Source organism: Tigriopus californicus, chromosome 4 (assembly GCF_007210705.1).
Source record: "Tigriopus californicus strain San Diego chromosome 4, Tcal_SD_v2.1, whole genome shotgun sequence".
NCBI classification, from domain to species: domain Eukaryota; kingdom Metazoa; phylum Arthropoda; class Copepoda; order Harpacticoida; family Harpacticidae; genus Tigriopus; species Tigriopus californicus.
In genome coordinates, this window is record NC_081443.1 from 7,445,252 (window position 1) to 7,457,092 (window position 11,841).

General features: G+C 38.6%; 2 protein-coding genes across 2 annotated transcripts in view; both read right to left on the reverse strand.

Moving 5' to 3' along the window:
- Window positions 1-5,914: 5,914 nt before the first annotated feature.
- Window positions 5,915-8,249, reverse strand: LOC131879187 (alpha-tocopherol transfer protein-like). Its single transcript, XM_059225431.1, has 6 exons — window positions 8,069-8,249; window positions 7,823-7,976; window positions 7,697-7,740; window positions 7,584-7,613; window positions 7,301-7,516; window positions 5,915-6,259 (listed from the first exon to the last, which is right to left on the reverse strand). Exons 1-6 carry the CDS (start codon window positions 8,195-8,197, stop codon window positions 5,972-5,974), a joined length of 861 nt encoding a protein of 286 aa, XP_059081414.1. The 5' UTR covers window positions 8,198-8,249; the 3' UTR covers window positions 5,915-5,971.
- A 2,302-nt stretch (window positions 8,250-10,551) lies between these two features.
- Window positions 10,552-11,841, reverse strand: part of LOC131879685 (cryptochrome-1-like) — a gene marked incomplete at its 5' end in the record, with an annotated part of 4,277 nt that continues 2,987 nt past the window's right edge. The window contains 1 exon segment of the mRNA XM_059226061.1: window positions 10,552-11,651. Coding sequence (XP_059082044.1) covers window positions 10,952-11,651 — 700 coding nt within the window.

The following is an 11,841-nucleotide window of genomic DNA, read 5'->3' on the forward strand; positions in this document are numbered from 1 at the left end:
GTATCACTTGTCAGATCGACACTGAACATGATTTGGTCTGCTACCTGGCTAAATTTGGTGGCCTATTTGTCAATAGTTTGAAACCTAAGCACTTCATACAACATCAAGATCTGTATAACCTTTTGACAACATGACTTTGAAATGATTCACTTTTCAAGTAAATGATATAAAATGACCTATATTTCATTGAAGAGTTCTACGTTTCTTATCTTATTACTTTTATTTGCATAGTGGCTCAGAGTTGCCATGACCAAGAGCAGCCTCATTTGGTGGGAAACTCGTTCGCATTCCATATTTCTAGAAGTCCATGATTGATTGCACTTGATAAGCTTATATTCAATGCGAAAATAGGAAAATGTAAAAAAGAAAAAAAATCGCTGTGCATTCCATTTAAGATGACAATTTTACGAAACATGCAATATTCTGATTAAATTCACTTTGCTCTGGTACATAAATGAAAATTTCGTTTAAACATTTAACTTATGAAATGTTTTGAAACTGAAAACTGATTTAAATTTATTATATTTTCAAATACCGTACTCCTCAATATGTCACAAAAGCAAATATATCTCTGCGCTGCTCAATTCTAAGCCCTTGTTTTATGACCAATCCTGGTTCCATCATATTCATTTCTGAAAAAGCTGTGAAGACATCGATTAATTTGAGGTTTTTTGGGACAATTTTCCTCTGTTTCCGTGCGGTCACGAGACACATTTGTCAGATATTTCAAATTATTTTTCTATTGAAAGTCTGTTTCACGCAATTAGTCTAATTGAGTTCACAAAGTAGTATAGTTGAATATTGGGAGCATTTCATTGCAAGGCCACTTTGTAAACTAAAAAACACCCTCTTACTAGTGCTATAAATTTTAACTCGTGCCACCAAGTTAGATGCAAGCGACCTCTGGCGTCACGGACCGCTTCTCCTTTTCAGTTCCCTGGCTTGATAAGGACCCTTTTTTGTACTGTCAGACAGCCCAAACAAAACGGGAAGACGCAAGGCAGACTGCTAAATAAACTATTTGTGACGTGTCATTAAAGCGATTTTTTTTCTGGCCATTATATGACCCAGGTCACTAATTAAACATGAGAATTTGAAAGAATTTGCCAAAAACAACACTAACGCATTATTATTCAATAAAGAGGAATCGGCCCAATGGGACCTTCATTTGGTTGTGGCTGAACCACACAGAGCGCCCTCTGAAGTGCAGAACCTAAACCATAGTTTGTCTAGGGGACCCTAGGCATGATTATCTATGATTAAGTCTATTCTTTCAGTGTTTTCAACACGAGGGTATTTTCCATTGCATTGTGGTCAAATGTGAATTTCACCTACAACTGCCCAATACCAATATGGCGAAATCACCAATATTGTGTCCATAGGGAAATTCTGAAGGCAAAAATCACAATGAAGAGGTAAGAAAGAATGAGCAGGTAGTGACACTTCTGGTACTTAATGTTCTAAACTCTCATTTAAGTCTAATTGAAAGTGGCAGAGACATGTGCATATCTCTTGCTTTCGACCAAAGTTTCTGTTTGTCAATGCATAACTAATAGAGTGACGTGATATGGAGCCAAAGCAGAAACCTTTGAAAACATTTGGAATTCCTCAAAAATCAGTTTGTTTTGAAAATCAGTTCATTTTGAAATTCAGCAAGAGTTATCATACTAATCCAAAAAAATTGATATGCTCACTTCTTAAAATGTAATGATGAAGCTGAGTCTTGGGTTTGTGGCGTAATCACCCAAATATCTGATAAGAGATTCTTGCAATAATTATGGTCTAAACATATGTCATAGTTAAGTATCACCTCTATTAACTCTAAACAACTATACTAAACCAATTGATCTTAGTCCTTTACAATATATTCTTCAGGAATCACTGTCTCTGTGAATGCCTAAAATCAGAAGTATGAAGAATTGGGCCTCAAATTGCCTTGACCATTGAAACGCATTATGAATTGCACAATACCAAAAAAAGAAAATTGTCTTTCAGTAAAAGTTCTTAAAGCAGATTTCCCTGGCTGTTTGAAGTCATAGTTGTTTCAAAAGATATACAAATTGTTTTTAACATGCCACTCATACTTTGGGAAGTACATGGTGGGAATTAAGTTCTTCAATTTAACTCTTAACTCTTATTTATTCAAATTGTAGCTATTCCATTTTTGTATCTTTAAGATGCTCCCGGACCTCTCAACAAGCCTGGAAGATTCACGTACTTGTTTTTGTTAAAATATATCAGTGTATGTGAAAGACAATCAAACTTACTGATTGTTAATGTTTGTTTAGGAGAATTGCAACAATGAGCTGAAAGGTCTGTGAAAATCCCTATCATCAAGAATTTTCCAAGGACAAAGTAAACAAACTTTTAAGTAGCATTCCATATCAACCCTACATTCCAGGACTAGCACGGTCTGCCAACTCAAACTTGTTAGTAGACGAAACAACATGCAAAGATTGAAAGGTAATGAATAGACAACTTATAACCTTTCATTTCAATAGCACTGGGGATTACATTCCTTGTAGCGGTTAGAAAAGCCCCTGAAAAAACAAACCAAAAAAATAGAAGGAATCACATTAAAGGAGCTCCTTTAAATTGAAAAAATGTTCTTGAACCGCAATTACTTGTAAAAAAAACGAGTACATAATACCTTCCCCGCCCTAACTTTTACATACTTTTTGGATTGTAGGAGTTATAACGCACCTCATGAACTTGCTGGCATAGTTTAACATCATGCTCTTTCCAATTCAATTCAACATTAAATGTATTCTACTGAGGAAGACTTCATGTGGAAACTGAGAAGCTCATTTTCAATTCATTTACAATTTTGTGACAGAGTTGTTGTGGATCATTTAGATTTGATTGTAATATCCAAGTGGAAGGGTCAAGTTATTTTTGAAAGTTTAAAATTGATTTAAGCTAATGTAACTAGAAGCTCGTTTTTGGGTAGAGAAGAAAGAAGAGTTTTGCAGATATCATAGTATATTAGGTATTATGTCTCACTTTTACAATTAGCAATAATTGCCCATTGAAACCTATATCTTGGGTTTGTCAAGGGAGGAGAGTTTTACTAACACTACTGGAATTTGCATTCTTAGCTTTAAAGAAGAATTAATGATAGAAAATTAGGAACTAAAAGTAGGGTCTTAATAATTCGTAACTATTGATATTTTTGTATTTTCCATGAAGAAAGTAGTACTGAAAATGATGTCAAGGGTGCTTCTTTCTAACAAACAGAGAGATCGCCTCTTTCCCCTCTATGGGTCACCTTCTTTTTGCTGTGTGCCATCCAGGTCTTCTAAAAATCCATGGGTGGGTTGACATTAGAAACATTTTGCCACAAAGTTTGCCTAACAATTTCGGAAATGTTTGGTATTTGACAAACAAATCTTCTCTGAGGTGTCTACACGTAAATTACCTGATCAAAATAGTTTGAAAAATATTTTGATTTTGATTTCTAATCAAATGAACTTGCAAGTGATCGTATCGTTCATGGGTCTTGAATTCATTCAATATTTTTGTTATGCACAATAAACAAGATGATAGTATAATGAACATTGGGAAGACTGAGGTATGATATTTGAAAAAACGCCAATGGGCACTATCATAATGAGAATGTTTCTCTTTTCATCAACGTCCTGTTTTGTCAATTTCATTCTGCAAGTTCATATGCTGGCTGAAACCGATTACTACTTGAAGGCATGTGTTGCCTCTTTCTATGAACTTTACCATAAGCCATCTGTTGGTTCAGTTTAACTAACATTTTTGATTTTGAAATATTTTCGAAATTAATTTTGACTGTAAATCATAAACCAACTATTTGGAAAAAAAACCAGCCTATTTTCCAACTCATTACAGTCGTGAATAAAGCGAAAGCAATTCACCTATAATATCACAAACTATTAAATAGTTGAGTATGAGTCGCAATATGACAACCTGACAACCATATGTAGTCCAAAGGTCATGTCAGAAACGTAAACACAGTAATATAGTAATAGCTTTAAACATGATCAAGACAATTTGGATAGATGTATACAAGTAACATTAGAGATGGCATTGACTAAAATAAGCTCAGTTTTCAGGAACAAATAAGGGACTCATCCACAATTACAGACGCCATTTGACAGGGAAGGTGATGGTCATGGGCGGCATTAAGGTAATGAGTCAGAGGGTACAATTGGATCCATTGAGATCTGACTGATCTGGCTTTCATGGCTAGAAATGGGCAGGCGGAAAATGGGCAGAAGAACAGCTAAAAGTGAGTGGCTGGTCTTCATGCTTTGGTCTCAAGGGTGTAGCAGATCAATCAAGGCCATGTGTGCCGACCGAGGGCTGAATGGCGGCAAGTAACAGTCAGCCAAGTACCTATATGGGCCAATGATTCCATTGTCTCTGATGATTGGATCCAACTTCAATAAAATCAGTCTTTGGACGAGGTCAAGGAATCCAGCCAGGTTTGGGTTGGCTTGCTCAAAACATGCTCATGGCACAGATGTAAAATAAGGGGCCAGGTCCTTGGCTGGGCTGAGCCCAAGGGCAGGCCCATTGTGGGTGGGTTCACTTGGGGCAATGCTTTTTTCTTGTACTAAAATGAACAACAACTAATTCATTTTTCTCCACTATAAAAAAACAGAAAACTGTGCATTTAGTAGCGGCAGCGTTCTTTGAATGCAGTTTATTCAAGTTCGAATCTCAAAAAGTTGATCCGTCAATAACCAAATACGCGGTCGCCATTTCATGATGCCCTCTGGCGTGAAGAGAAGCTAGGGCAAGTCCTCGCTCTTCTCTTTAAATTCGACGGCATGAAATGGACGAACGCATTCAAGGTGTCTTAGTGCGTCAACTTTCTTCAAGCCTCACTTTTATAAACTCCATGCAAAGAATGTCCCCGCAATTGAATAAATAGCTATTCGGACCTTTAGACTCATTACCATTGTATCATAATTCACCAGGTCAGCCGCTGCACTAATAGCTTATATCTCAGCTCCATTCAAACTAATTTTTGTTAGTATGAAGTCAAAGGAACAGGTACACGGTTTTGTTTGGTGGGGAAACAAGCGTTCGATGTACGTATGCAGTCAGTTAAATTTAAAGGGAGTTTTCAATCAAAAATAGTTCTGACTGCGGAAACTAAAAATGTTTTTGGCATACTCTTGGTCAGCAACTCAAGCTTTTGACAAAAGAGCTTTGGAACGACCCACTCTTCCAATAAATGAGCCAAAAAAATGTCTTCAATTGGGGAAATCTGAATGAAGGAGATGGTGTAGCGCAGTTGGTTAACGCCCGGCCGAGTTATACTCGGGTTCATGGGTTCGATCCCAGGTCGTCCCACCACCCCACCCCACTCCATATACTCTAGTGGATCATCGCCTCGAACGGCGCTCCAGGAACCCAGCCAGAGTGGAAAACAAGACATTAATCAATATAAATGTAACGATCCAATGAGAAAACATTCTCGCAATAAAAAATATTCAAAAAAAACCAGAATATCCTATTCTATTACTATATTTCGAAAAGTGGCTCAGAGTTGCTGAGACCAAGATCAGACCGATTTGGCGGGAGGGACGCCCGTTCGCTCACAATCCATATTTTTGTAAGATCGTACTTGAACATTCACCAAGTTCTAGACTTTATTTGAATGAATTCCTGACGAAAACCCATAATCCATTCGCTATCAAAGATAAATTACTTATCTTAAACGAAAATTACTTTACTTAACGATAATTTAGAAAACTGATTCAACCGCTAGATTAAATCGTCATCACCTCTCCTACCCAATTTTTCATCATAAAATTGAATAAATTGACTATTCTTAATTAATTGACTAGCCATTTGATTTAGGAAATGTATATAAACAGTTGACCCTTCATATCAATTCACTTTTCACTGTTAATAAAGAAAGACTGACTTTGTGCCAAGCAATGAACCTTAGCCATTCTGCATGACCAGGTTCCTTATAATTCCAGGTAAATCAATCAATGGTACTGTTTTGTAAATCTTTGAAATAGTCATCCAGTTTCAAGGCAGCTGAAAGGCAAAGGCTGTTGTCCAGCTTTCCTGCTGTCCCACCAAATTCCTCGGGGAGGATTTGAGGATCAATTTCTGCGTGCAAGGTCTTGAAGCCATCAGCTCGTTTGTGGAGAACGACGTTGCCTTTAGTTTTGTCATTCAACAAAGGCTTGGCAAAACTGTACAAGAACTCAAACAGCCAAGGTCCATTGAGGATATGAATCGAGTGGAACCAAACTGGAACACCACCCTGAAAAAAAAATTGAGAAACTTATTAAACGAATACAAAATAATTATAAAGTTAGATCAAAGTAAGTCTAAATTCTTTTTGGTAAGCGATGAACACAAGAGTTTTTGTCACATGTTCGACTAGAGTATACTTGACTTCAAAGCATCCTCCTCGAGGCGTTTCCAATCTCGAAAACCAACACAGCTTTTTAGGGTTAGAACGTTCCAGCTTTGATCGACCATCAGAACTAATCACAAGAGAGCAACCAAGCAGGTGCGCTTATTCATTAGAGACTTGTCTTGAAGATGGGAAAAAGATACCAACTGTCCCTTCCTCGCAACGTTCAAAATGAGAAGACCAAGCAAATTGTAACGACGGATCAAAGCTCCATTAGGATGGAAATCTTACATAACTTTCAGAGTTATGTCATCCATGCTCGATTCTGGTCGGATTCATTTCATGCATTTACGCATGGATGAACCCACAGACATTAGAGCCATTTTTGGTGCAGAGCAACCATTGGCTGCCATTCACGGAGAGTGGAGAACCTATGAGTGCATGCAGGCAAAGTAGGAAATAGAGTCTTCAAGGCTACACTGCGATAAAAAAATTGTATAAGTAAAACGAGATATGTTCATACTTCCCCATTGATGTCTTAAGTCATGAAGTCATTGAAGACTTAACCGAGTCTTCCGACGGGCGTTTCTCGTGACCACCTCAGCAGCGAACAAAGTTCAATCTGTCGCATGTCTTTATTTTAGAGGGTCCTTTTTGGAGTGACCTCAAGAGGTTCCACAAAAAAACTTAGGGAACACTGTACTGATAGGCTCGTTACAACCGAGGTTCTTGCCTTTTGCTTCTTGCTTCTTGACCTTCGTTTCGACGAAGCAATGGAGATCGATTACCAACAAATCTTTAAAGGCCTCCTACATTCCGCTCCAATTTTTCCTACTCACACCATCCGAGATTGGGCCAGGCCCAATCACCTTTTTGATCTTTTTTCCAGGATTCTGAAAATTGCCAGGACACACGCCCTCTCTCGGACTCTTCACTCATTCTCACCTTCATAAAAGTAGCCCAAGTTTGAATATCTGACCACGTGGACGGGACATGTTTTCTAGTCATCCCTGCCATGTCACCCACGAGACTGATACCGGCAATTTGAGTTTTGACCTCCCTGGACAACATCATACAAAGCACGTAGAACATTTCCATGATCGTCTTGTACGGATATTTGTCAGCGTCCCACATTTTGTAAACGATGATCCGTCGACCATGCTGGATGGAGAGGGGATCGTCTTAATGTGGACCAAAAGCGATCGTTTTGTCAACTTTCATAGTATACCTTGTCTCGATGTGGAAGAACCATAAATCTCTGAAATGCGAGTACACGTTACATATGATCCTGTTATCCTTTTCCAGTCTTGAAATGTTATCCGATGCTTGCTTTCATCATACCTTCAGGTTATCCGTAATCATTTCTCGGACGGTGGATGGCAGGACTGCAAAGAAACGTGAAAGATGGGAATATGCCCTCAAGATGGCAAGGGTGATACATTTTAGGAACAAGACCTGTTTTCTCACCATTAGTGCAATGTATCTTGTATTCCAGGAACTCTTTGGCTACATCTAACGCCTTCTTGACGTCACAATTAGCTGAGCGTAAAATCCCTAAAAGTTGATGATCATCGCCGGGTCTGAGTTGAATGTGATGTTGAGCCAAAAGATCTCGAAACACCTGGTGAAGAGTTGATATAACTCAGTGAAAAATGCCAATTTAAGCCGATTCAAGCACACACTGAAATCGTTTCGGGCTCAACTTGCGATTACCTTGATTTTGGCCTGCCTTTCTTTGACGACGTCGTTCACGTTGGACTTTGCCGCTTGTTTCCAATTTGCAGAAAGTTCCTCTTCATTCATGGAACCGAAGTTTGGGTCATGTTCAATGGAAAGCTCCATGGTAACAAGTGCCTAATTTGAATTGAATTGACCCCTCTTACACGGTGGCACTTATCTTTATAGTTGTGAGTACATATTCTTATTGATAACAAGCACATGTGTGTTCGATTTATTTGCATTAAGAATTGCATTGAGCGTTTTCCGAGTTTCTGTAGTGAGAAAAATGTCGGGTTAAAAATTGCATTGATACATGGTCGTTTTAGTCACGTGTCAGCACAGTGACAGCACGAAATCTTTGAATGTGATTTCACTAAAATTTACCATAGCAATACAAAAAAGTAACTCGAGCTTATAATGTTTATAAACGTGTCAATGAAAATAACTCCTTGCTACGTTGAGCACTACTCAATGTAAAGACAGTGTGACAAAGAGAGATTTGTAGGAACCTCTTCAACTCTGGAAATTTGAGCTTTATCAAACCTATCTGAATACCATTGATTCTAACGGAAAAGCTCCCATAATTTTTCGATTCCGATTGGTAAATGTGTCTACGCTTGTAAAACTCATTACTTTAAGGTGTTTTTCTTTGGACTCATTCACGGCAACTTTGAATGTCCTTCCCTTGATATTACGTTAGTTGAATGAGCTTTTTTATGCATCTTCACATTTACTGCATATTACATCCGTGAAGGTGTTAAGGTGACAGATCTAGTTGGGTAAGTGCTTGAAACAAAAAAACAACGCTATTCTAGTTTACATCTTTTCAGCCTGTGTTCTCCAAACTCAAATATCTTCCCCTCTTCTAATCAGGTCACCTCAAATCCTTTGGATGTTGTCTGCCCATGGTAAATAAGTTTGAGCCAATGTGAACCGATTGGAGATTTTTCCCTTACTTGGTTCATTTGAAAGCCTTTTACCTCGATTTAAGACCCTTTAACGCCCTGATAAGCTCTAAGCTCCAAAGAGTAAGAGCAATAAGGTTGAAATTCTTGCGATGTGTTCGGAAAAAGAGTTTCAACTAGAGCGTCCATTGAAAACTTGCAGTGGTAAAGGAACCCTTGTGGAAGAAAAATAGTTAAGCATGTGAAAAGGTTGGACTCTTTACAGAGAAGGGATGATAACATAATGGCTCAATGGCCGTGGGTACGTCCGTAAGAAGATCGGTGGTCTTTTTCAGCAAATCCTGAGCCTGATTAGTTGCTTCATTGAATATCTAATGCACCTTACATTGCGTACATTAGGATTGGACCCACCTGATTGAGATCATTTGAGCTGATCGAGTGAAGGAGCAAAAATCCTACCGAGTGAGGTCACGTAGAAAAATACCTCCAAATCGACTCTGATCGTGTAATTTCCAATATAACTGTGAAGAGCCCAGGAATACATGAATTAACTCATGCAGCCCCTCCATATATACATAAAAAAAACTTGATGTGATGGCTCTAATGTGCGAGTTGAGCGGGCACTTTCCTCATATTCAAGTTGTGCCCTGAGTGAGATGAAGTAATGCGTCTCAATAAGAAAGAGCAATGGTTAGAGGATCCCTTTCAAGTGAGTAATCGTTAACGCATTTCACGCACGGTTAAAGAAACTGAGGATCCCCATCAAGCTCGGCTCTCGACTCCAACCTTTTCTCGGGGAGGAAATGAATCGACGGATTTTTTTCGACGTGCTCCTCTCCAATCACTTAAGTTAAATAAACCGAAGTACCTAGTTGAATGAATAAGTTCAAATATTCAGAATGAGAAAAGGCAGCATGGATTCTAGACAAAGCAAAAAAGGTTGAATTTTCTTATATTAAGACGACGGACTAAAACAGGCGTCCATTATACGACTTATTTAACGAACAAAACATTTTCTTTAAGCATAAGGTTAAATTTAAAGTTGGTTCTAATTTGTATTGAAACTGATTTGTTTTTTCTTAAGAACAAGCTTAGATACATTTAAAGCCACAAGGGACCTACATTTCCTTTTGAGATCAAAATTGAATCGCAAAAACAAACATGAGAGACAGCCTTCCTTCACTTGAATTAATACTCTTTCTCATTGCACGTATATTTTGCAAGAAGGAAAAAGTTTCTCTTTTTTGACGTATACTCTGACAAAGTGACAGTCGTTTTCAACTTGAGATTTCCAGTTTAGAGCTCAAAATCTTTTTTTACCTGACCTTACACGCAACGAGAGCCCATGATCTTAATAGTTTTGGAAACGTCAGGGCGTTCATGGACTAGGAAAGTTTCAAGTTTGTTTCGATTTTCTATCAATTCCGAATGAACTGATGATTACGACCTGAAAAAGTTATCGATTTTTCTGTTGGATCATTGTCCTGTTTTTAATCATAGGAAATGAATTCAAACGCGTTTAACTTGAATTTTCTGGCTGGGGATCAATATCAATGCAAAAAAAGGCAACCATTTTGAAAAGAAGTCTCTGTGACTCTCTTTTAATTTCGGAAATGAGTAACAACATCGAAAAATGAGAATCAAGAAATTACGTACAATCTTGTCATGACTTTTGCGAGAGCCGTGGGGCAATCATTGATGCAATGGTTACGATATATATCATATGAAGGGGTAAACAAATCGATTGACATTACACACTAGATGTATCATTCTTTCTTCCATTTGGTTTCAACCTTTTTACTTACTCAATGCCATCAACAATGTGACAAGAGTACTTGACGACTCTCAAAGGACAATTAATATTAAGAAATTGCTGGAATGAGGGACTCTTCACTCATATTCAGAGCAAAAAAGGTACTCAGTGTCCATAATTTTCTCTTTGAGAGCCAGTCATTTCAACATTTCATTGTTGTTACTGTTGCTGCTGCTGCTGTTGTTGTTGTTGCTGCTGTTGGTGTTTCTGATTTTGCTCATGTTGCATAATGGCATCTTGCCTGAGAGTGTCGGAAACAATCTGAGGGGAGTATTTTTCGATCGATGGGACGAGATTATCCACGTCTTCCAACAAGGAATTGGAATCCTGTCTTGGGAAAAACGTTGAATTATTCCGATCCGGGGTGGCTTCGGATGGAGTAGAGGGTGGGACTTGACTTGGGTTGGGCGAGCTGGAATTCCCGGGCGAGGCCACCAATATTGTCATATTACTTGGTTGAAATGAATCTGTGGCTGATTGGGGTTGCTTGAAGTGGCCGGGATTCAATGATGTCAAAGATGAGGATATGTTTTTGTTCAGGTTCGCGTCATACATGGGCCTATTGTTATGAGAAGAGGGCTGTCCGGTGGATCGGAGCTGGGTTTGATTGGTGTCCGTGCTTTCTCCGTGGGCGATTGAGGTCATCTCGGGTGTTTTGACGTTCTTATAGGAGGACAATTGAACATACACCTGTCTCATTCGGTCCTGATTGATCTTGGACACTTCCGTGTGGTTGATCATGGGCAATGGTTAATCCTTGCCAATAATGCATTTCGCAGCCTTTTGGACTTGCTCGGGGGCCGTCCATGGCTCATGAATGTATCGCGTAGGAAAGTTCTTCAACACAGGCAAATAACGTCTGAAATTGAATAAGGAAGAATATGAAACAAAAAAAAAAGAAGTGATGGGCGTCTCTCACTTTCGTGACTTTGATGCCGAGTTCGAGAAATCTGTCGTCGTGAGTAGAACAAGAGAGCTGCGGGTCTGTGCAAGAAATATCTGGCAGACAAATCACTTTATCACTCTTTTGAACAGTCCTCCTCGAATAT

What these genes read in the sequence shown, in the direction of transcription:
- LOC131879187 (XM_059225431.1), bottom strand. Translation starts at nt 8,197, where the DNA reads ATGGAGCTTTCCATTGAACATGACCCAAACTTCGGTTCCATGAATGAA. An exon ending in AAAGGCAGGCCAAAATCAAG is followed by an intron (nt 7,977 to 8,068) that starts GTAATCGCAAGT and finishes ACTCTTCACCAG; the next exon opens with GTGTTTCGAGATCTTTTGGC. An exon ending in CTTGGGCTACTTTTATGAAG is followed by an intron (nt 6,260 to 7,300) that starts GTGAGAATGAGT and finishes TTTTTTTTTCAG; the next exon opens with GGTGGTGTTCCAGTTTGGTT.